Source organism: Bubalus kerabau, chromosome 16 (genome assembly GCF_029407905.1).
Source record: "Bubalus kerabau isolate K-KA32 ecotype Philippines breed swamp buffalo chromosome 16, PCC_UOA_SB_1v2, whole genome shotgun sequence".
In the NCBI taxonomy this organism is placed as follows: domain Eukaryota; kingdom Metazoa; phylum Chordata; class Mammalia; order Artiodactyla; family Bovidae; genus Bubalus; species Bubalus kerabau.
In genome coordinates, this window is record NC_073639.1 from 68,492,639 (window position 1) to 68,516,692 (window position 24,054).

The 24,054-nt window shown below is 48.8% G+C and overlaps 2 protein-coding genes across 3 annotated transcripts in view; one reads left to right on the forward strand and one right to left on the reverse strand.

The window, feature by feature from the left end:
• Positions 1-2,266: 2,266 nt before the first annotated feature.
• Positions 2,267-8,444, reverse strand: ISCU (iron-sulfur cluster assembly enzyme). The gene is made up of 5 exons (XM_055550736.1): positions 8,243-8,444; positions 6,675-6,788; positions 5,762-5,872; positions 4,251-4,329; positions 2,267-2,816 (listed from the first exon to the last, which is right to left on the reverse strand). Exons 1-5 carry the CDS (start codon positions 8,354-8,356, stop codon positions 2,731-2,733), a joined length of 504 nt encoding a protein of 167 aa, XP_055406711.1. The 5' UTR covers positions 8,357-8,444; the 3' UTR covers positions 2,267-2,730.
• A 140-nt stretch (positions 8,445-8,584) lies between these two features.
• SART3 (spliceosome associated factor 3, U4/U6 recycling protein) overlaps positions 8,585-24,054 on the forward strand; it is a 41,837-nt gene continuing 26,367 nt past the window's right edge. For both annotated transcript variants that reach the window (XM_055550732.1, XM_055550733.1), the window contains exons 1-3: positions 8,585-10,060; positions 20,649-20,775; positions 21,967-22,071. In XM_055550732.1, coding sequence (XP_055406707.1) covers positions 9,749-10,060; positions 20,649-20,775; positions 21,967-22,071 — 544 coding nt within the window. In that variant the 5' untranslated portion in view covers positions 8,585-9,748. The remainder of the gene's footprint in view (positions 10,061-20,648; positions 20,776-21,966; positions 22,072-24,054) is intronic.

A 24,054-nucleotide genomic window follows, 5' to 3' on the forward strand; every position in this document is an offset into this window, starting at 1 on the left:
GCTCACTTTGTGTTGGGGGTCACCTCCTGCTGATGCTCAAGGCATAGGGGAGCCTCTGGTGGTGTCGAGTTCTGCGGGGAGCAAGCAGGGCAGGAGAATCACGGCCTCTGAGGTCGCCCAGCCCACGCCCCACCTTGTGGCCTGGGAGTAGCTGACCTCCCTGGCCAGTTTGCTTGTTTGAAACAATGTCCGCCCCAGAGGGCTGTCCTGAGGATGGAAGGATTACAAATGTGAGGGCCTGGCCCGACGCAGGAGTACACGGAGCTTGTCACTTACACGTTGGGATCTCCTGTGGAAGAGTTTACGTGGAGACGCGAAGATTCTTGGGATGTCAAGATCTCTAGACTTGAGTTCACCCACGGGGACATGGTGCCCCCTTGTGGTTCAGACTAGCTGTGTCTGGGCCAAGGACAGTTTCTCATGGAAGTTCAACCCAAATGTTCTTCTTTCAGCTACATGACCACATATTTTGAGGTTTGGGCTATCGCCGTGGCTGTTTACGAACAGCTTCTGATGTGTAGAATTTAGGCTCGGCTCTCAAAGGGTGTAACTGGGACAAAAATGTCTCGTTTTAAAAAAGTCACAAACAACAGTGGTGGGGAATTGCAGGGTGGCCACATATAATGAAGAGACAAGTGCAGTCTAGAGGGACCGTGAATTAAACCATAGAACATGCCACATGGGACAACGTGACATGGTTCCACCCGGCTGCTCTAATTTGAGGTTCTGATGAAGGCCTTGCTCTGTGGCCTTCCCCACCGGGTGCGGGGGAAGGGCCTTTGAAGTTCCATGCCCTTCCCCAGAACCCAGAGGAGTTTCATTTCATTTTTTTTTTTTAAACAAAGGAGGTATATTTAAGAGAAGAGTCAGCCTATGCCTGAACGTCAGGACATCTTACTTTTGAAGTTGGAGATCTGAGTCTTAGCTGGCATTTTGAGGTCATGTTTTCACTAGACCATTTTTTCTCCTTTAGTGGGGCTTTGAGCTGCTGTGTGACCGAGGGCATCTCTGCATGACCCCCCACCCACCGCCTGTCTACCCTGGGGGCAGATGGGATAGGCAGAGATGAGGTGCCTGTTATTTGTCCCCGAGTCAGAGGTGGATGTTTTAAAACTTTAGATCACTGTACACATACAGACTGTTCAGAATGAACTACTTAAGTATCACAGCTGTGCAGTGTGGACTGAAGAGGTTTCTTCCTGATGGCTTGGTTCATTGCCTCCACACAAAACCACCCATGAGATTCTCAAGAGTCAGGTATTGGAACAAACTTATGGCTGCTGGTAGGGGGAAGGATGGGGAAAGGGACAAGTAAGGAGTTTGGGATGGACATGTACACATGTACACATTAAATTGGATAACCAATGAGGGCCTGCTGTACAGCACAGGGAACTCTGCTCAACGTTGTGTGGCAACCTGGACAGGAGAGGGGCGTGGGGGAGAATGGATACATATATTTATATGGCTGAGGGCCTCTGCTGTCCACCTGAAGCTATCACATTGTTAATTGGCTGCTGCTAAGCTGCTAAGTCGTTTCAGTCGTGTCTGACTCTATGCAACCCCATAGATGGAAGCCCACCAGGCTCCCCCGACCCTGGGATTCTCCAGGCAAGAGTACTGGAGTGGGTTGCCATTTCCTTCTCCAATAAATGAAGTGAAAAGTGAAAGGGAAGTTGCTCAGTGGTGTCCAACTCTTAGCGACCCCATGGACTGCAGCCTACCAGGCTCCGCCATCCATGGGATTTTCCAGGCAGGAGTACTGGAGTGGGATGCCATTGCCTTCTCCAGTTAATTGGCTATACTCCATTAAATACAAAGTTAAAAAAAAAAGTCAGATATTGGAACTGCCTGGCCAGACCTGGAGCAGAACCTGGGCCTAGAAACTGATATTTAAAGCTCATTCCTCAGGCCTCTATCTGTTTTCGGTCCATAGCTTTAGGGTAGAGTCCAAGCCAGAGTTTCTCAGATTTCAGAAACCAGGGAAGTTACAAAAGAATCTCTTGGAGTCACTTTGAGTTGTCAACCTGTTGTTTTGTAAAGAACAATGAAGAGTGATGGCCATGTCCTTTCTCCTCCCCCTTGTTTCAGAAGGCATTACGGACATTGGCTTTGTGAAGACCGCCATGCGTGGTCTTTGCCACCCAGCTTGCTTGGAGAGGAGCCTCGGTCGTCACCCCATCCAGCATCTGCGAACGAACCCCGTGGGGCTGAAGGCAGTCCTGTGAAGGGAGGGAGGGGCCCCAGCGACAAGGCTTACCAGAGAGACACTGTCTTACAACATTCCTTTATTATATAGATGCAAAATCTGTTTTATGTACAATACTTGTACGTTATTTGGTCCTACCAAATAATCTTACCAAGGCTTTCTACTGGTAATCTTCCCCCAAAAGATTCAGGTAGAATTAGATATTGTGCACTTCACGACTACCCAAACCTGAGACTTCGCTACTGATTTCAGTTTTGGGGTCATACACACAAATCGAAATAGACACACGCGAGGTATAGACACACACGAGGTTAAGGCGATGAAAGTGAGCTGCAGGAAACCCCAGGGTTCAGAACAACTAGGCTGTGTATTTTGCTTGAGTTAGACTCGCAACGTGAGCAGCAAAGGTTGTGCAATCTCAGAGCGCTTTTATTGTAGTGCGAGGGCTTCTGAACACCCATGTGACTGCGTGGCTGGGAGTGCTGGCAGCCTGTGGGCCCTTTGAGGCATCCATCACCAGGGACTCACTTCTTCTCGGCCTCTCCTGTTTTGGGTTCTTGTTTCAGTTTGTAATCAGCCAGGGCGGCCTTGATGGCGTCTTCAGCCAGCACTGCAGGTAACGGAACAAAACACAGCCTGTAAGTTTCTACATATTTAAGAGCCGAGACAGTGGTGCTGGGACGGGCTTGACAGTCACCTCGCCAGGGTGCAGGGTCAGGAGCAAGCTGCCATTTCCTGAGCCACTCCCTCGGGGCGGCTCTGGGGACAGACTGGGGGCACAAACCTGGGATTCTACGTTACTCAGCCTCTCGCCGGGATAGGGTGAGGGCTGTATACGTAAAGTGTCTGGAGCACTGGGGGAGGGGTGGGTGGGGAACGACACAACAGATGTTAGTTCTCAGCTGCTCACATGGAAGTTGGGAAAGCACGGTGGATGTCGGTGATTGTGGCTGGCATAACTTGGGTCGCATCAGTCTAGGGGTGGGATGGCATTTGCCAGCTCACTCTAGTGATCCCAAGTTCAGCAGCTTTTATTTTGGAGTCGGTATTAAAAGGGAGGCTTTGGGGGAAACAAACATTGAGAGAGCTGGAGTGACGGCTGAGAGCGCTGGCTCAAGTTCCAGCGCCCATGAAGGCCTGATGAAAAGGCAGGGGTTTCTCTGCAACCACATGAAAATGTTTACAAGCTACGGCCTTTATTCTTGGGTATTTGAGACTCCAGCTCAAGTGGAAAGAACTCGGGTCTCAGCAGACCTCCGTCCCGGCCCCGGCACGCACGTCTTGCCCTGTGAGTCCTGCCCTGGCAGGAGGCCTGGCTCTCTGCTGATTTTTAACTAATTTGGTCAGTAAACCTCCATCACTTAGTTAAGGCTACTGTGTCTCATTCCCTCCTTCCACTAGAAGGGTGAGATTTTTAAGGCTTTAGACTGAATGGGAAAGCCAAGTAAAAGCCTTCGGCATCTGGGCTTTCTCTCAGGACAGTGAAGAGGGGGCTACTGCACAGCTGGGCTGAGTCATCCCATATACACAGATGCAGACCCTGAGAGTAACGGCCTCTGGAAAGGAAGCGATAAAACGCACGGCAGACGGGATTATGGTGGAAGCCGCATTTTCTCCTTCACTGGTGCCAACTTCACCACGGTGGGGTGGGAACAGCACAGATTCGGAATCAAAGTCTGGGCTTTAGACTCTGGCCCTTCCCTGAGGAGCTGTGAGGCTGGGCGGCTTGAACCTGAGCCCTCATTTGCTGCTCTGTGAGGGGGAGGTGATGACATGACTGGAGGATATTCTGAAAGGTCAGAAGTGAGGTTGCGACCAGCTCAGCGTGATGCCCAACCCACAGCACCCGCCTGGGGCCCCGACCTTCTGGAGGCTGTGAAGACAACCCGAGCTCTAACCCTCAGAGGTTATAAAGGTGGATTCCACGACCCCAAAGGACTCACCATTCCCCTGTCCAAATGCACGTGGATACCATTACGGAAAACCCCCAATACCACCCCCACCCCCAGTCCAAGCCTGTTGGCATGCTGGAGGCGACACATACTGGAGCAGTGCAGTTTCACAGGCGGGAGGCACAGCTCCTTGGCGATGTCTGTGTTTTTGATGGTCAAGGCTTCCTCCACCTGAGGCAGACAGGACAGATGGGCAGTTTTAGTGATGCTCTGTCTGGTGGGTCCGAAGAGCAAACATTGCTGAGCTGGGGGAGCCCAGCCTGCAGAGACACTGTCTCAGCCAGTAGCAGAGCCTGGGGAGTCTCAGAGGGATCTGCTTGAGGCCAGAAACTCCAGCCTTTTTTTTTTCTTGGCCAAATGGCACGAGGGAGCATAGTTCCCAACCAGGGATTGAACCTGCGTTCTCTATAGTGGAAGCACCGAGTCTTGACCGCTTGACCACCAGGAAGTCCCCTCGAGCCTGTTTGCTGAAAGGCAGTGATTTCCTGCGTTGGTTGTGTGACTATGAGCTTCTCTGATGTCCATCGATTCTATGAGCTGGATGGTGTCAGGGAGGTGGGCGGGGCCAGGGCCAGCAGCATAGACAGCTCCTGGGGGGAGACCTTGGGGCTCATCCCCTGCCTGTAGGAGGACTTTTCACCTCCAGGTGGACTGAAAGGATGCCTGGAGTTTGTCTCAAGCCGAGGGCAGAGCAGGAGGCAGGCCTCTGTGGAAGAGGACCTGCTGCCTTAAGGAAAGCATTTTCCCAGCCTGTCCCCCAGTCTCCCAAGTCCGCTAACTCTACTGAATTAAGCTTCAAGTTCTGTTCCTGCAAACTCAGATGGGAGGTTCTCAAGGTCAGAGAAAGGCCCTCTCCCCACTTTCTGAGGTGTCCTGTCTCCTCATGCCCTCCTCCCCTGAGGATCGTTCCGGACAGATCGGCCGGCACAAGCTAGGTCTTTGCTTCCTGGCTCTGAGGAGCCTGCTGGCCACGAGGCCCTGAGTCACAGGGGGCTGGTGGCACGTGGCCTGGCAGGCGGCCTGGCTGCAGAGCTGCCTGGCACAGGCCTCCGTGACTCAGCTTGCTAAACTCGGGCTGTTGGGGCTGCAAGGACGAGCACCTACAGTCTGGCTTTACTGAGAGGTTTTAACGAGGACGGGACTTTCGAAAGGCTAGTCTGTTATCTCATGAATCCTTGTAAGCCACCTGCAATCCTTCCTCAAACCAGATGGGAAGAAATAAACAAAACAAACCATGGTATACCCACCCCCGGGCAGACTTAGACTTCTAAGAAATGGTAACATCTGTGACCTTGGAGAAAGCCAAAGATTTCTCTCCACTTCTGTTGTGTTCAAGGGGCAGGTGGGGACCTTTTTTTGATTTAGTTAAAATACCACCAAAACCCCCAAACAAATAAAAATGGTCAACAACAACAGAAAACCCCAAACTAAAAAAACAGTTAAGATTATCCATAATTCCCAATGTGGAGAAGAATTTGATAAAAATCTGGGTAAGCAAAATTAAAAAGAAAATCCTTGGAATATTTAGAAAAAAATTATAGTGTTTGTTTGTTTAAACCCTTCCCTTAACCAAGAGGCAGGTTCTAGTTTTCAGGAGCCTTACCGTCTTCCCCTTTACCCATTCGGTGGCCAACGAGCTGGAGGCGATGGCAGAGCCACAGCCAAATGTTTTAAACCTGGCGTCCACGATCTTCCCCTTTTCATCCACCTGAATCTAGAAAAGAGGCAGGAGTTAGCAGGCTTCTGGCGCTGCCTGCATAACCTGGCACTCAGGGAGGCCCACAGGGCACCTCCTAAGAGCTTTGGTCCTGCTTTCCATACTTAAAAGTTTGGGCATTGATTACGGAGGCCCCTCTGTTTCAGAGAGTTCAGCAATGAAAAGCTGCAAGCAGGAACAACTATACAGAATTATATGGGCCTTGCTGGCAAAGATCAGCCAAAAAGTATGCCTCCTGCCCAGTCTCCTCCCACTCCCAAGCCTGACTTCTGGCTTCCCCGCTGCTGGGCCAGTGTGCATCTTTAAACACTTCGAGAGTTGGCAGTAAAGGCCACCGGTTAGTGCTTTTTCCTTTGACGTCAAACCGCATGTAGTGCGTTCCCTCCTGCCTCGTTTCTGTTTTCCAAGATAGGCATGAAGCCATCTGGCCAGCTTCCCACCACAGTGACGAAGGAGATGTGGAGAAAGCTATGGTACCAGAGTGCCAGGCGCTTCCAACATGGGGGCAGGCAGAGTTTGATTTATTGCATTTCCTATCCCTCTGGGGATTGCTAACTGATACAGTGAGTATGAACGTGAGATCTGTTTATTCTGTCAGAAGGGGTCAGCACAGTTTAACCAGGAGGACTAGGATTCAGCCCCTGCTGGAATCATTTGTAACACTGACTTATCCCACCTCACAGGAATCAAGATGGGGACCAGAGGCAATGCTGGACGTGTAAATGCTCTTTCAAATACAGAGCACTGTACAAGCAAAGGGGTCACCGTTACCACCAGTAAAGATGGAAACCAGGGGTACCTGTAATTTCATGACATCACCACACGCTGGAGCCCCCACCAATCCAGTCCCAACATTTTTAGATGTCTTGTCAAGGGACCCCACGTTTCGGGGATTTTCATAATGATCAACAACCTGAAATGAGGGTGAAGAGAAATCACAGTCACTCTTTTTTGCTGTTCATCTCCCCGACTTTGATCAAGCTCCTTCAAGTCAGCAAGCTGGACCTGGCAGGCCATCACCTAATACCAAATTTCACTTGGGCAGGATTTAAGAGATATGGGGATCCTGGAGAAAAATCAGCAAAATCATGTCTTAATTCTGTGGGGTTTTGAACCACAAATAATTACTTGACCTCTAACCACCCAAGTCACCGAGTTGGGCTCAAACAGCACTTTTATAATTTCGGAAGAAAATCCATTCTCAATAGAATGATTACTATTCAAAAACCTATACGTATGTATGGTCCAGAAAGGGAAGGACTTTCCAGAAGCCTCAAGGAGATTGTTAAGGGACTAACAAGGCTATGGAATACGGCCATCTGTGTGCGCTGATAAATAGTAACCATGACTGTATTTCGGGGCCCTGAAATCTGCGGTGCCGCAGCGCGCCCTGGTGGCGGAAAGGCTGCGCGCGCCAGGTCATTCCGCGTGTACTGTCAACACACAGCCCTGGGTCCGCGGGGAGTGAGGTCTGTGCGCAAACGCGTGGAAGCCAGAACAGAGTAGCCATCTATTCAAACTGGCACACGCGAGGCTTTAAAAACCTTGCGTTTGTTTCCCAGTTAGTCGTTAAGTATTCCGAGCTTCCAGTCCCCTTCCCCCGACCTATCCGACTACGGATTTTGACTTCCAAGTCCAAGGATCTGTAAGATAATATCCAATCTGGACTTTCTGCCCCGGGGTTGATTTACCGCATTCTTTTTTTAGTTAACCGGTTCCCGAGTGAGACGTCTCATGTGGCTGCCGACTACCCAACCTCTTAACTCACAGCATCCCACCACCCCCAAACCAAAACAAACACAAAAACGTGACGACTGTTGGTTACACGTCCATGTCCACTCGGAGGCTCTGAGCTCCTGCAACAGTAACATCAATTCTCAGTGGCCTCCCTGTGCCAAGCGTCCTGCCCAGGACTCCGCAGGCAATGGTCTCGCGTACGGGGGCGCTGCCCAGACCCCATCTGACGAGCGCGGGTCAGTGACTTGCCCAAGGTCACTCGGCCGCTGTGTGTCCGGCTAGCCCGGACAGAGCAGGACCCTGCTTCCCGGGCAGTCGGAAGGTTTAAAGGCTGGATGGATGTTGTAGATTGAGGGCAGCTGCCGCTAGGCTAGTGGAGCTGTCCTTGTTTCAGGCGCGGTTAGCTGCCCCAGCGCAGCGAGGGAGTCATTCGAGGCGGCATCTTGAGAGGAAGGCCCCTCCATCCAGGGTTGGGGGCGGCCAGGGCCCTGGGCTGCAGTCGGGGTTCCAGGGCCGCGCAGAGCCGGGACGGCCACTAGGCTGGGCCTCCGCTAGGACCCCTAAGTCCTCTGGGTAGTCGTCGCACTCCCGCCCCGTCCCGCCCGGTGCGGACCCCCCGGCCGCTCTTACCTTCTTGTGATAGAGCCGAGCGGGAGCTGAGAGCTCCCGGGCGGGCAGGCGCGGGGCGCGGAGCAGCAGGGCCGACGCCGCCCGCCTCAGACGGCCTGATCCAGCCGCCGCCATCTTGCGGGCTTGCGCCTGCGCAGGTGGAGCGCGCGGCCGAGGGGAAGGGCGCGTGCGCGAGTCGGCTCCCAGCTGGGAGCGCGCACCCTCTAACGTCCGGGCGACCTTGCGCCTGCGCCCTCCCGCTGCGTTCACGTGTCCCCGTTTTGTTCCCGGGGCGCGGAGCCTAAAGCTTTGAAATCGCTCGAGGGCTGGTCCACCGAGCTGGGTTCTGAATCTTGAGGACCCATGAGCTGGAAATTGGGACCCAGCTTTGCGTTCACAAAGCCCCCCCTCCTAATTCGGCGCAGAGGATCAATCAGTCCACCCTTCTTGGCTCTATTTTGCAGCTTAGGAATTTGAGGATCAGAACGGTTTAGTAACTTGCCCTAGGTTGCCCAGAGGGGCCCAGTTGGGATTCTGACTTGATCAGTCCTGAGTTAGAATCTCGTTTCTGCTCCTAACTGGCTGTGTGCTCCTAGGCGAAAGATAGCGTCTTTGTAAACCTCGATCTTTTTTGTACTAATTCAAGGACAGTTCTTCATGCATTGAGCAAATCTTGTGTTGAGTATCTACTTAGGGTGCTTTGGGAAAACAACCCAAAACGATACGATTAAGCTCGCTAATGAGGGAGCAAGGCAATAAATAGACCCACCAAGGCTTTTCTACCTCTAAAGTGAGAAGCTTAACTAAAGGAAAGAATACTTTGCTCTGATTTTAAAAAGTATATTTGTTTATGTCTCTATTAAAAAGCAAAGTGGCACAGATTAAATCACAAGATATAGCAATGAAGAGATTCTAAGTAAATGTTTATTAATGTAATTTATTGATACTGGTTTGCAGAATATGATCCTATAAAATCAAAACTCACACGTGTATTTAAGTGCTAGGCGCCAGGCATTAAATAAAAAGGAATCTCTGGGAAATGAGTTATTCTCATGAATGGTGCAATCGATCCTTCCCTGAGGACTTAAGACTTTTCCGCGCGTTTGAGGCTCAGTTGCTGGGGAGACTGAATCACGCGCCATGTCAGACTAGGTGGTAAGGTATTTATTCCAAGAATCATTTTTGACCTTCTCAAGATGGCGCCAAACCCTTAACTACAACCATCACGCTCACTCCGTGGCTGCCTCTATGGCTTCCACTTCCTGCCTAAGGACCCAACTGTTGTCCGACGTTGTGCCGGAATGCATGCCCTGTTGGTGAGCTTTCTTTTCCAAACAAGAGCTACTGAAAGTATATAAAATAACATGAATCTCGTGTATTTCGAGATTTCCATGTCATCCGAGGCGCATAGTTTCTCTTCAGGTGGCAGACGAGCGTGATTTTGACCAGGCGCGTGCAGCGGGCAGCGCCTACTACTGCGGGTCTTTGGCGGCCCAGTGAGGACCCGGGAGTCTCTGGAAGTCCAAGATGGCGACGGCGGCCGCAGCATCGGCTTCTGAAGCGGAGGCTGAGCCCAAGGCCGGGCCCGAGGCCGAGGGAGAGGAGGATGAGGCTAAGGCGGCTCGGGCGAGGCGGAAGGTGTTATCGCGGGCCGTGGCCGCCGCGACGTACAAGACCATGGGGCCAGAGTGGGACCAGCAGGAGGAAGGCGTGAGTGAGAGCGATGGAGATGAGGAGTACGCCATGGCTTCCTCGGCCGAGAGCTCCCCCGGGGAGTACGAGTGGGGGTACGACGAAGAGGAGAAGAACCAGCTGGAGATAGAGCGGCTGGAGGAGCAGGTGGGCGCGGGCGTGGGCGGGGGCGGCGGGCTCTCTCCCTCGGGTTCCCAGCCCCCAGCCCACCTCCTCGGTCCTCGGAGGTAATAAAAAGCGCCAAGGCCTCCAAACCTCAGTTTCCCAGCGCGTCTCCGGTTCTCGGAGCGCTTACTGCTCGCCAGGTGCTTCGCAAGCGTTATCCTATTGAACCCTCGCCAGAACCCGGCGAGGGGATTGCTGTATTTCCCGTTTTGTGGGAGGACCCTGAGGCTCCCGGTGGAGGGAATTCTCTTGCTCACCGTTACACTTCTGCAAGTGGCGAGTCAGGCTTTGAACTTTGAATCGACTTCGCAACTCCCGCTCTTAGCCATACCGGTCAACTGTGTCCAGGCCTAGAAATAAGATTCTTTTCCTCCAAGAAGAGTTGTTTGCCTGTAGGAATGACGAAGATAAGGAGCTCTGGCGTGGTAGGGAAAATAGTGACCGTGACGGTGATAATAGAAACGGAATATCGTCTGGAGGCTAAGGCCCCAGTTCTAGCTCTTCCACACCTGCGTGCGCTGGGGCCGATATTTTAACGTCTCTCATCCGCCACTCTGTAAACTGGGACAAACGGTTCCCGCCCAGAGAATAGTTGTAACGGTAATCAGGGCTCGGGGCCTGGCAATAGTAGCTATGTGATTTCTAATCTGTAACCTTAGGAGGTACAGGTTGTGGTGTGTCCTATGTAATCCAGGATCCCAGCAGGAAATAGGTGGCACATTCAAGTCAGGAAAGTTTGGAGTAAAGGTCCGTAAAGAGACTGGGCCTCCCAGGTGGCTCAGTGGTGAAGAATCTGCCTGCCAATGCAGGAGATGAGGATTCGATCCTTGGGTCACGGGGATTCCCTGGAGAAGGAAATGGCAACCCATTCCAGTATTATTGGCTGAGAAATCCTATAGACAGAGGAGCCTGGCAGGCTACTGTCCGTGGGGTCACAAAGAATCGGACAAGACTGGGCACAGCACAGCAATGGAGAGGCTACTGAGTCTAGGGCAGGGAAGTCAGGAGCAAAGGTTTGGTCCCCCAGGGCTAGTAGTAGCAGGACCTTTAGGTGTCCACCTTTAGTCCTGTAGAGGTGATGGAGTGACTGGTTTTCTAGATAGTTCGTGGAGAGGATCCCTGAGAGGAGTTGAGACGTTTGTTCCAGGGAGGTAGCCCCCGTTTCCCATCAGGGAGTGGGGTGGGCAAGAAGTACCCTGACCTACCTCTGCCTCACATCCACATGGCCTACTGGACAAATCCTGCTGGAAGCCCGAGACCCAGAGCCCCCATGGATGTGGTCCACACGGTGGGTCCCAGGACAGGGAGGGGAGAGAGTGGAGTAGTCTTGGAGGGGAAGAGACGGAGCTCCGTCTTGTTTCACAGACGAGGACACGGAGACTCAAAAGGACTGATGAAATGTTTTGGTCAGAGTTAGGCCTAAGAGCATTTGAACTTTTCAAGGTTGTCTGTAGACCGAATGCCACAGTGGCTATGAAATCACTTAGTGATGTGGGGTTGGTAGCCTGGGTTTCTCAGTTAACTTGGCTGGGTGTGAGATTCCTTATAATGTCCTCTCTGGTGGTGACGTTCCTGTTAAGTTGCGAAGTAGTTATATCTTCTCTCGGTATATCTGTCTCGTTTGTCATCCCATCTGAACCAACCAGGGTAGGCAGGTGGTTACTGTTGCTGCCTTTCATAAACAAGCATGCTGAAGTCCATTCATTCTCTGACTCGTTCAGCAGTTGCAGCGTAATGTGAGGTGGCAGGCCGCCTGTGACTGTGTCCTGGTGGCAGTCTGTTGCCCTGGCCTTTGGCCTTTCAGTGAGCCCTTAGCTTGCTTAATCAGGGAAATAGAATTACCTGTTGAGGGGAAGGGGAGGCTCGGAAGTGGAGGGATTAAACCCTCAATGAGGGTATTTTGCTTACTAGAGTGGAGGACAGGTCAGGGCAGAGGTCTCCTTGCCACTGGTGGTGTGTACTTGCCAACCCTACCTCAGGCCACCACACAGGATGGGATCCGGCAGGTGATGGTGAACTGAAGAGGCTTTGGCTTTATCCTCTTCCTGGGGTCCAGAAATGGACTTTCCCAGTGTTTCCAAAACTCCCTCCCACGTCCTCTTAATCCCAGCCTCTAGTTCTTGCTGTAACGACTCTCCTGGTGGAGCGTGATGGTCAGTAACTTCCAGAGAGGCCCGTGAAGTGCTCGGCCTTGTCGTGTTTGAATTCCGCTTCTCACCCCAAGTGTTTTTATGAAAGCACACAGTCAGCTGTGAAATATGTCCAGATAACAGAAGCGAAGACGTCCCACTGTGTGTGTGGTCGTGGCTGAAACTAGAAGCGGCACCTCGTGGTCCCTTCCCGTGATTGGGCTGAGCGCGGTCCCCAAGAGGCGCCTCTGTCACCTCTCCATCCTGCCCTCCCCCAGTCCAGTCCAGGTCGTGGGCGCCTGTCACCTCTCTGTCCCGCCCTCCCCAGTCCAGTCCCAGGCTGTGCTGTCAGGGCATGAGGAGACCTGTCGCAGAGCGTTTGCGCGATGGCCAGGCCACCTCTCTCTTTGAAGTGTCCCTTGTCCTTGGCGATGTTCTGAGACGGGACTAGATCGGCACGTGTGTGCATTTGTCAGCTCTGGTCGAACTCTGAAAGGTCTCTACAATGCATGTCCTTGTGTATTAAAGTACATACTCCCAGAGTGCCTCTCCATATACAGTATCTTCATCATTTGGGCCTAAAAATCAGAAATTTAGACCAAAAACCATCCTAGAGACATTGCTTCAGTGGGTTTTGTACATTTCAATGCTGACCTCCCTGTGGTGGTCACAGGAGGGCTTGCGTAGATGTTACTCCCAGGACTCCCCAGCCCTTCGTGCTCAGAGAACACATTCAGACCCAGGTGAGTTGGAGTGATGGGGTGACGTGGAGAGCCATGCCTATGCCTTCATGAGGACAGTGCGCCTCTCACCGTCTTCTCTTCTTTCGCTGTTGTTACTTGTTGACACGCTTGAATGTGGATTTTGAGACATCGCTGTGTCACAGGAGCGCACTTGAGATCCAGAGGTGCACTCTAGTGCCTTCCAGTATAGGTAGGGAAACAGAACAGGGGGGCGTTAGAACACTTGTGTCCTGACCGCATTCTGACCTTTTTCAGCCCATCACGTAATCATGGGGTGGGTTCAGCCTGTCAAGTTTTATCAGTCATGAGCAGTTGCTTAAAGGTTTTTTAAAAAATTATGGGTCGTGGGTTTATGTGTTATTGATTATTATCTGTTTGCATGTAATTTATTTATGTGGTTGTGTGGGTCTTAGTTGCAGCACACAGGATTCGTGGCATCTTTTGTTTTAGTTCCCGCCTGTGAGGTCCAGTTCCCTGACCAGGGGTTGAACCTGGGCCCCCTGCACCCGGAGTGAGGAGGCTTAGCCACCGGGCCACGAAGTCCCTGTTTACGTGTAATTTGATGTATACAGATCAGTTCACGTCTGTAAATTGTGAGGGTGGTAAAGAGATGCATGCCCTTGCTCTGCCCTTCACGCTCAGGGGGGCTTCCTCAGTGATGCTGCCTGTCCAGACGGCTGCTCCCGTTCCCACTGCCCTGCCTCGATGCTCACCGCTGCCCCACACCCCCAAACCCGGGTGACTGCTTTCTTGAACCTGATGGACTTCTGCTTCCTTCTCTTTTAAAGTGTATAATTTTATCCACTAAGTATGCAGGCCTGAGCAGATACTTTTGTTTGTTTCTGAGCTTTTAAGAAAGTGTATCATGCAGTATGTAATCTGGGAGTGCTTTCCACTCAGAGGTGTTTCTGAGGTTCCGCCATGTTCCTTCTAGTTACTCGTTTTGACTGCTGTGTATTCAGCACACCAGGGTGTGAGTAGCACACAGCTTCTCAGTTGTTCTGGCGTTTGAATTGCCTGCAGTTTTCCCCCTAATACAGACTAGCTACAAGGAACATTGTTACTGATAAACTGCCACTCTTGAAGCTGTGTGAGAGCCAGTATTGTTCACACTGGGCTCATGGTCACGGGTCGTGAATCCGTTTCGGTGGCTGCCCCAGTGTCCCTCTGTGATGTGCTTTCTGTGTGCGGGGGAGGGGGGGGGTCTGTTTCTGGGCACTCCAGTGATCTGTTGGTCAGTTTGTCCTGTGTCTGTTCCACGGTTTCACTCATCATCTGCTGAGACAGAGCCTCTTCTGTGCAGGTTAATGCAGCAGCTAGTGTCTGGATTACTAAGAGTGTATTGTCAGATGGCAGTGTTAGTTGAATGAATTATCATTCATCTGTCATCTCTGGAGAGGGAAATATTTATTGCTGAAATGTGGCAGATGTTGGAAGAGTAGATACTAACCTAGTCTCAGTGTGTAGACTTTTAAAAATACTTACTTATTTGGCTGTGCTGGGTCTTCGTTGCTGCAAGCAGCTTTTCTCTGGTTGCGGGAACTAGTCTGGTTGCGGTGCACGGCCTTCCCGCGGTGGCTTTTTTGTTGCAGGTTGTGGGCTCAGTAGTTGTGGTGCGTGGTTAGTTGCCCCTCCATGTGTGGTACCTTCCTGGACCAGGGATCACACCCGTGTCCCCTGCATTGGCAGGCAGATTCTTAACCACTGAACCTCCAGGGAAGTCCCTAGACTTTTTTTTTTTAAATTATTTATCTGGCTGCCCTGGGTCTTAGTTGAGGCCTGTGGGATCTAGTTCCCTGACCAGGGATCACACCTGAGCCCCCTGCATTGGGAGTGCAGTCTTTGCCGCTGGACCATCAAGGAAGTCCTTTGTTGTATAGACCTAAAGTAACTCATACCCTAACTCATTTGAAAGCTTTTTTTAAAAAATGAAACTTCGTTTTGAGGTAATTGTAGGTTTCCTTGCAGTTCCAAGAAATAATATAGACAGCTCCTGTGTGCCCTTTATCCGGGTTCCCCCAGTGGTACACTGGAGTGCAGTTTCCCAGCCCTCGTATTAACGTTGCCAGAGTCACTACACGGATGGGCTCTGCCACCTCAGGCCCCTCCTGCAACCCAGATGGAGCCACAGCCTGACCTCTGACGCCCCTCCTGCAACCCAGATGGAGCCACAGCCTGACCTCTGATGCCCACTAAGCTGATCCCTACTCCTCTTGTTTTATTACTGAAGAATATTACATAAGTGGAGTCATATAGTATGTAACCTTTGGGGAGGAGCTTTTTTCACTTAGCACAGTTCCCTCAAGATTCATCCAAGGTGTGTGTGTATATTACTTTGTTCCTTTTCATGGCTGAGTAGTTTTCCATAGCGTGGGTGTTCGATGGTTTGTTTACCCACTCACCCATTGAAGGACCTCTGACTTCTTTCTGGATGTGGGTTAGGAGCACAGCCGTTATGCACAGTCCTATACAGGTGTTTGCGTGAACCCAGGTTTTACTGCTCTGGAAAAATGCCCAAGGGTGCACTTGTTGGGTGGTACAGCAGTTGTATGTTGAATTTTAAAGGGAACTGGTATTTTTTAACCTCTTCTCAAGCACTTGGTGGTGCCCTCGTTTTCCCTTCTGGCCACTCTTGGTTTTGTTTCTGTTTTTTTTTCCTTTCTTTAAAAACATGTAGTCTTGGCCATGCTGGGACCCCTTGCTTTCTCTAGTTGTGGCAGGGGGGCCACTCTCTAGCCGTGGTGTGTGGGCTCCTTGTGGTGGCTTCACTGGAGGAGCTTGGGCTCTAGGCGTGCAGGCCTCAGTGGTTGTGGCAGCCGGTCCCAGTTGACCCGAGGCACGTGGAATCTTCCTGGATCAGGGGTCCAACCTGTGTCCCCTGCGTTGGCAGGTGGATTTTATCACTGGACCGCCAGGAAGGCCCCCTTCGGCCATTCTGCTAGGTGTGTAACGACAGCTCATCACGGTGTCGGTCTGTGTATTCCTTATAGCTGCTGACATTGACCACTACTCACGTGCACTCCCTGGCCATCTGTGTCTTCTCTGGATATACATTTTCGGTTCATGTCTTTTGCCAGTTTTTATTTGGATTGTTTGTTTTTTAACTCAAGTTTGGAGTTATATCTTTTAGATGTTAACTTCGTCAGATACTTGGTTTATACATCCGCCGCCCCCCCCCCCCCCCCCCACCGCCCCACCGCCCCCACCCCGGCCTATAGCTTGTCTTTGCAGCCTCTTAACAGTCTTTTACGGGGCTTTCTAGGTGGTGCAGTGGTAAAGAATCTGTCTGTCATAGCAGCAGACACAATTCTTGCCTAGCAAACCCGATGGACAGAGGAGCCTGGCGGGCTGTACAGTCCATGAGGTTGAAAGAATCGGACACAACCAGGAGCTGAGCACGCATGAGCACGACAGCCTTTTACAGAGCCAAAGGTTGAGAGTGTTTATTGTGAATGCTTGTTTTCTGTATTAATCGCTATCATGAATTTTGTTTTTTACTTTGTTATACAGTGGAATACAGTGATTTAATTTTTACAGATTGAACTTGCCTTGTATACCTGGAATGACTCCCACTTAGTCATGGTGTGTAATTCTTTTTGTACATTGGCTTTAGTTCTGTAAGTTTCCTCTCCACACAGTGCTAGCGCAGTCTACTTATTTTGATTTGTTGTGTTTTCATTTTCATTCAGTTCTGTGTATTTTAAATTGTCTTTGAGATTTCCTCCTTGATCGATAGATTATTTAGAAGTGTATTGCTTGGGACTTCCCGGCAGTCCAGTGGTCAAGATTCTGCCTTCCAGTGCCGGGTTTGTGAGTTCAATCCCTGGTCGGGAACTAGGATCCCATGTGCTGCAGAATGTGGCCACAGGAAAAAAAAAAAATTTTTTTTATTGCTGAATTTCCAAGTGTTTAGAGAGATTGATTCCTACAGTAATTGATTTCTAGTTTGCTTCTCTTCTTACCAGAAAACATACCCTTGGTGATTAAGTGTTTTAAAAATTTGTTGAGGTTTGTTTTATGGCCCAGGATATGGTCCCAGTGAATGTTCCTTGGTCACTGGAGAAGACTGTGTTACTCTGTTATTGTTGGGTAGGGTGTTCTTTATATAGCAATTAGATCATGTTGGTTAGTGGTGGTGTTGAGTTCTTTTATATCCTTGCTGATAATCTGATAGTTCTTTTAGTTTCTGAGTGGGGGCTTTTGAAATTCCCAGTGTAATTCTGGCTATGTCTGTTTCTTCTTTTAGCTGTATCAGTTTTTGCTTCCTCTATTTTGAGATTCTGTTGTTTGGTGCCTGCATGTTTGGGATTGTTTTGTCTTCCTGGTGGGTTGATCCTTTTATCATTATGTAATGTCCTGTTTTATCTCTGATCATTTTCTTTGCTCTAACATCTACTTTATGTGATATTAGTATAGCCACTTCTGCTCCTTTTTGTTTGTTGCATGCTAGATCTTTCCCCATCCTTCTACCTTGTATACTTTTATTTGCTTATTTATTTCTGGCTGTGCTGGGTCTTTGTTGCTGTACAGGCTTTTCTCCAGTTGTGGCGAGTGGAGGCTGCTCTCTAATTGTGGTGTGTGGGCTTCTCATTGCGGTGGCTTCTCTGGTTGTGGACACAGGCCCTGGGGCACGTGGGTTTCAGTCATTGCGGCAGGAGCACTCAGCAGTTGCGGCTGCCCGGGTTCTAGAGCACAGGCTCAGCAATGGGCTTGGTTGTGCAGTGTGTGGGATCTTCCTGGGTCAGGGCTCAAAGTCACGTCTCCTGTGTTGGCACGTGGACTTTTTTTTCTTTCTTTTTTTTTTTTTTTTTAACCACTGAGCTACCAGGGAAGCTCCCCATCCTTTTACTTGAATTTGAAATGAGTTTCTTGTAATCAGCATTCAGGTAGGTTGTGTTTTTGTTCACTCTGCTACTCTCTGCCTTTTAATTAGCATGTTTAGACCAGGTCCTTTAAAGATAATTACTGATACATTATCAAAGAATAGCAAGAGGAGATAAGAAAGCCTTCCTCAGCGATCAGTGCAAAGAAATAGAGGAAAACAACAGAATGGGAAAGACTAGAGATCTTTTCAAGAAAATTAGAGATACTAAGGGAACATTTCATGCGAAGATGGGCTCAGTAAAGAAAAGGCAGAGGAACCAGAGATCAAATTACCAACATCGGCTGGATCATCGAAAAAGCAAGAGAGTTCCAGAAAAACATCTATTTCTGCTTTATTGACTATGCCAAAGCCTTTGACTGTGTGGATCACAATAAACTGTGGAAAATTCTGAAAGAGATGGGAATACCAGACCACCTGACCTGCAAATTACTGAAACATCAGAGGGCAGACACACTGAAACCATAATCACAGAAAACTAGTCAATTTAATCAAACTAGGACCACAGCCTTGTCTAACTCAATGAAACTAAGCCATGCCCGTGGGGCCACCCAAGACGGGCGGGTCATGGTGGAGAGATCTGACAGAAGGTGGTCCACTGGAGAAGGGAATGGCAAACCACTTCAGTATTCTTGCCTTGACAACCCCTTGAACAGTATGAAAAGGCAAAATGATAGGGTACTGAAAGAGGAACTCCCCAGGTCAGTAGGTGCCCAGTATACTACTGGAGATCAGTGGAGAAATAACTCCAGAAAGAATGAAGGGATGGAGCCAAAGCAAAAACAATACCCAGTTGTAGATGTGACTGTTGACAGAAGCAAGGTCCGATGCTATAAAGAGCAATATTGCATAGGAACCTGGAATGTCAGGTCCATGAATCAAGTCAAATTGGAAGTGGTCAAACAGGAGATGGCAAGAGTGAACGTCGACATTCACTCTTGCCTCCAAAATCACTGCAGATGATGACTGCAGCCATGAAATTAAAAGACGCTTACTCCTTGGAAGGAAAGTTATGACCAACCTAGATAGCATATTCAAAAGCAGAGACATTATTTTGCCAACAAAGGTCCATCTAGTCAAGGCTATGGTTTTTCCAGTGGTCATGTATGGATGTGAGAGTTGGACTGTGAAGAAGGCTGAGCGCCGAAGAATTGATGCTTTTGAACTGTGGTGTTGGAGAAGACTCTTGAGAGCCCCTTGGACTGCAAGGAGATCAACCAGTCCATTCTGAAGGAGATCAGCCCTAGGATTTCTTTGGAAGGAATGATGCTGAAGCTGAAACTCTAGTACTTTGGCCACCTCATGTGAAAAGTTAACTCATTGGAAAAGACTCTGATGCTGGAAGGGATTGGGGGCAGGAGGAGAAGGGGACGACAGAGGATGAGATGGCTGGATGGCATCACTGACTCGATGGACGTGAGTCTGAGTGAACTCTGGGAGATGGTGATGGACAGGAAGGCCTGGCGTGCTGTGATTCATGGGGTCACAGAGTGGGACACGACTGAGCGACTGAACTGATATATTAGGTCTAAAGCCTGACATTTTATTCTTTTCTGTTTATTTCCTGTGTTTCTTGTTCTCAGGGTTCTCTCTTCTCGCCTTTGTATGGGTTACCTGAACATTCTTTGGATTCCAGCTTGGTTACTCATACCAGTTTTTAGAGTCTTGGTCTATATAGTTTCTTAGTAGTTGCTTTGAGTATTTCAGTGTATTTGATTTACATGGTATCTGTGTTTTATCCCTGAGTCAAGTGTTGAAATGTTCCTCCCATTTAGGTCTCTTTACCATTTTTCCTTTGTCATTGTTTTGGGTATCAGATAGTCTTAAAATTATTTCCGTTATCGCATATAATTTAGAAGAGTCGAGAAGGTTCACTTGTTGTGCTTACCTGTATTTCTGCTCTTTCTTCCTTCCTGATGCTCCAAGATTTCTCTTACCATTTTCCTTCTCTTTGAAGAGGTTCCTTTAGCTGTTTAAGAGTAAAAGCCTGCTAGTGACAGATTCCTTTAGTTTTCCTTTGTTTCAGATGTCCAGTATCTTTGGAAGCAGTGATCTTAATTTATTAACTTTTAGTTTGAAAAGTTTGAAATGAATCATTTTGTGCCTGTCACTCAGCTTCATCTGGTACCAGTCTGTCATCGTTCTTGTTTCTCCTGGTAGGATTTTCATTTGTTTGTTCAGTAAAAGGAAAGCGCTCTTAATTACATGTCCCTGGCATGTGCTGTGGTGTGATACTGAATTACCTTTCAGAATTCTCACCATCTGGCGGGGTATCCCATTTTACAGATGAGAGAATGGAAGCTTAGAAAAGTGAGTGACTTGCCTCAGGTCACACTGTGTTTGTTTCATTAGACGGTTTCCTGTATTTCTGGGAGAACCAAGTGTGTTCTGGGGCCTGTAACAGATTTGAAGGAGCGTTGCTGCTGCTGCTGCTGCTAAGTCGCTTCAGTCATGTCCGACTCTGTGCGACCCCATAGATGGCAGCCCACTAGGCTCCGAGTGTTACATTTATTTTAAAAAGTCTCTCAGAATTCCCTGGCGGTCCAGTGGTTAGGACTCTGCCAGGGGCCCAGGTTCAATCCCTGGTCAGGGAAGTAAGATCACACATGCCGAGTGGTGTGGTAAGAAAAAAAAAAGTCTCTTGTATGTTTTTCTCCATCTTCCTGAGGGAAGTGTTGCCTTGCTGTTTTTGTGTCTCTTCCAGAAAACACATATTTTGTGCTTATAGCAGGCGTGCGCTTTCGCCAGTGGTGACAGAAGCTGAGTTATTTGATGATCGCATTCTGAATTTCCACCTGTGTTCCTTTTCCTTCCAGCTGTCTATCAACGTCTATGACTACAACTGCCACGTGGACCTGATCCGGTTGCTCCGGCTGGAAGGGGAGCTGACCAAAGTGAGGATGGCACGCCAGAAGATGAGCGAGATCTTCCCTTTGACCGAAGGTAGCGCTTTTGCAGTCGAGCCACTTTCATAAACACAGAGAATTGAAGGGTCTTTTTTCCCGTGCTGAAAGTGGGACATGCTACTTATAAAAAATTTGGGATAAGTGTAGTGGAAGGAAGAAAATCCATCCAAAGTCAGCGACTTTTAGTTTATCATCTTCTAGGATTTTGCTAAATATAGTTGTGGTCATGCAATACCGAGTCCACGTTTCAAATCTTGATTTCTTTATCATAATGTTATGATAAAATATTTCTATATAATTAAAATTTCCCCATTCCCTTTCTGCTTCCCATTCTGGTATTTATGTATTTAATCTGTTCTCTCAGAAACGGATAATTGTAACTATAGTATAGTTACACTTTCATAAGCAGGTTTAATTTAAATGTTTCATACCTTATTTGTTCCACAGTAGTTAGGCATTTAAGTTATTTCTTCTTAACTTGCTTATGAAATGTGATTATGCCAAGCATCTTTGTAGTTAAATCTCCATGAGTATATGTAATCGATCTTTTAGGGACAAGTGAGTTAACACAGATCCTAGATCCAGCTCTGTCCCCCTTTCCCTCCCACAAAGCATGACTGTGGAGTGTAGAAGCTGAAATCTGATTGCCTTTCAGATGTCTTTCTAGCTGTGTGACATTAAGAACATTATATAAGTGTTCTGAGACTCAGTTTTCCCAACAGTTTGATGGGGATAACAGTAGTTTCTGCGCACAAGGCATTCTGTGTGCCTCACTTAACACGTGCTCAGCGTGTCATAAATGCTTGGATAGATGCCATTGTTACTGATGTTACTGTTGCTTGCCTCACAGGATTTTGATAGATATTGAAAGAGAAAGTGTGTAAGTACTTTGCAGAATATAAACTGCCCCATAGCTGGAGGGGTATTATGACTTCAGTGATCTGCTCTTACTTGGCAGCGTCAGCCTCGTGTGTGCCTAGTGCAGGTTGTAAGAACTGAATTTCTGTGAACTGGGCCAGGGTGTATGGGGCAGATGAAACCTTTGTGTGTCAGCCTCGTGTGGGCCTAGTGCAGGTTGTAAGAACTGAATTTCTGTGAACTGGGCCAGGGCGTATGGGGCAGACGGAACCTTTGTGTGCTGATGCCTGGAGGTGCGGGCCCTGCTCTCAGCCTGCCTTTGGGCGGGACCGGGGGATGGGCAGTGACGCAGGGCGCGGGTGTCTTGCAGAGCTCTGGCTGGAGTGGCTGCACGACGAGATCAGCATGGCCATGGACGGCCTGGACCGGGAGCACGTGTACGACCTCTTCGAGAGAGCGGTGAAGGATTATATCTGTGAGTCCCCTGCGGGCCGGCCCAGGCGTGTCTGGCAGGCTCCTCGCGCGTCCCTCTCGGTTGCTGGGACCACACTGTGAGGCGCTGCCCCCAGGAAGGTCCTTCAAAAAGCAGTTGGTTTTCAGTTGAGGCTTTTGGTTTCACAATACATGTGGAAGAAACAGATGAAGGGAGGAGGTGAATAGACTTGCCCCCAGCATTTATCTCCAGGGAGAACTTAGCTGCTATTTCCAGGTGACTCTGGCAACCCACTCCAGTACTCTTGCCTGGCAAATCCCATGGAGAGAGGAGCCTGGTAGGCTGCAGTCCATGGGGTCGCTGAGAGTCGGATACGACTGAGCATCGTCACTTTCATTTTCATGCATTGGAGAAGGAAATGGCAACCCACTCCAGTGTTCTTGCCTGGAGGATCCCAGGGACGGGGGAGCCTGGTGGGCTGCTGTCTCTGGGGTCGCACAGAGTTGGACACGACTGAAGCGACTTAGCAGCAGCAGCAGCAGCAAAGGTTACCTTTTATGTATTGAATGGAATTTTAGAAGCTTTGGACAGGATGCTTGATTTTCCCCAATACTAATAAACTTTAAAATTTTTGAAATTATTATGGATTTATAGGAGTTTGCGAAGATGGTACAGAGAGGTCTTATGTAGTTTCTTGATCCAGTATCCCCCAGTATCTTATGGCTGTAGTACATGCGTGCTCAGTCACTTCGGTCGTGTCCCACCCTTTGCGACCCCATGGACTGTAGCCCACCAGGCTCCTCTGTCCATGGGATTCTCCAGTCAAGAATACTAGAGTGGGTTGTTATGCCCTCCTCCAGGGGATCTTCCCAACCCAGGTATCGAACCTGTGTCTCCCGCACTGTAGGCAGATTCTTTTCCACTGAGCCACCAGGGAAGCCCCATGACTGTAGTACAAACTCAAGGAAATGGACCTTGGTACATACAATGTGTGCGAATAGTTTTGTGATATTTTATTTCACCACTGCCTCGAGCTACAGAATCTTCTATCACCATGGAGATCTGCCTTGTCTGTTGGTCTTAACAGTGAAAGTGAAGTGTGAACGCTTTCTCTGTCTTTAAATCCAGTTTGATGGTATATAAGTCTCTAAAATATTTTCTCGGCAGACACTGAGAACTGTATCAGACAATGCTGTGGACAAAATGTTTTTAAAAAAGTGTTTAAAAAAGTCCCCATTGTTAATTAAATACCCCTTTTCCCTGTCTAATTGTCCTCACTCCCCGTGTGGGCATTTCCCCTTGTGAGAGGTGTAGACCCCCCTGTAAACCCAACTAACCCTCACTAAGGGAGGATTCTGCTTCACAGAGCTCGTTCATTTCATTTCGTATTCCACAGCCCATGTGGCAGCTCTGTGCTGGTGAGGGAAAACAGAGTAGCTGACAAACTTCAGCTAAGTTCTTTGAAATAGATTTATTTCATTGAAAAAGCAAGCCTCAGGAAAACATGCAGGAATTCTCATGTTAGCTTTATCTTTTTAGAATTTTTATTTTCCAAGATTAGTGTATAAGCATCAACTTATTTTCAGATCTCTGAAAAGTGACTTAACAGGCAAAATGTGTTTAGTAAAAAACAATGCATTTATCAAGAGTTTAATTCATTAGTTTTAAAGCTGCAGAAGTGAGCATATAGAAAGTTTATTAAAGAGGGAAAGAAACAAGGCAGCCAGGTCTCTTGTGTTTTAGAGATTTAGAATCTTTGGTAACAGGATTGGTATTTAAAAATTTTTTTTTTTCATTTCAATCAGAAGGCTTAAAAATGAATCAAGATTTAAAAGTTGGAACAGTCTAGGCTTTGCAGTCTTTCTGAAAAATCATTCAGATTTCTAATTATTTTCATTGAAATCTCTTAAGGGTTCCTTCAATTTTAATAAATCCGCTTTATAACCAGTCTTAAGATTACATATTGCCACCTGGCATGTAGTGTTTACATAGTCAGATCTCACTGATGATACTTCGTAGGAACGT

What these genes read in the sequence shown, in the direction of transcription:
- ISCU (XM_055550736.1), bottom strand. Translation starts at nt 8,356, where the DNA reads ATGGCGGCGGCTGGATCAGGCCGTCTGAGGCGGGCGGCGTCGGCCCTG. An exon ending in GTGATGTCATGAAATTACAG is followed by an intron (nt 5,873 to 6,674) that starts GTACCCCTGGTT and finishes CCTCTTTTCTAG; the next exon opens with ATTCAGGTGGATGAAAAGGG. An exon ending in TGTGAAACTGCACTGCTCCA is followed by an intron (nt 2,817 to 4,250) that starts GTATGTGTCGCC and finishes CGTTACCTGCAG; the next exon opens with TGCTGGCTGAAGACGCCATC.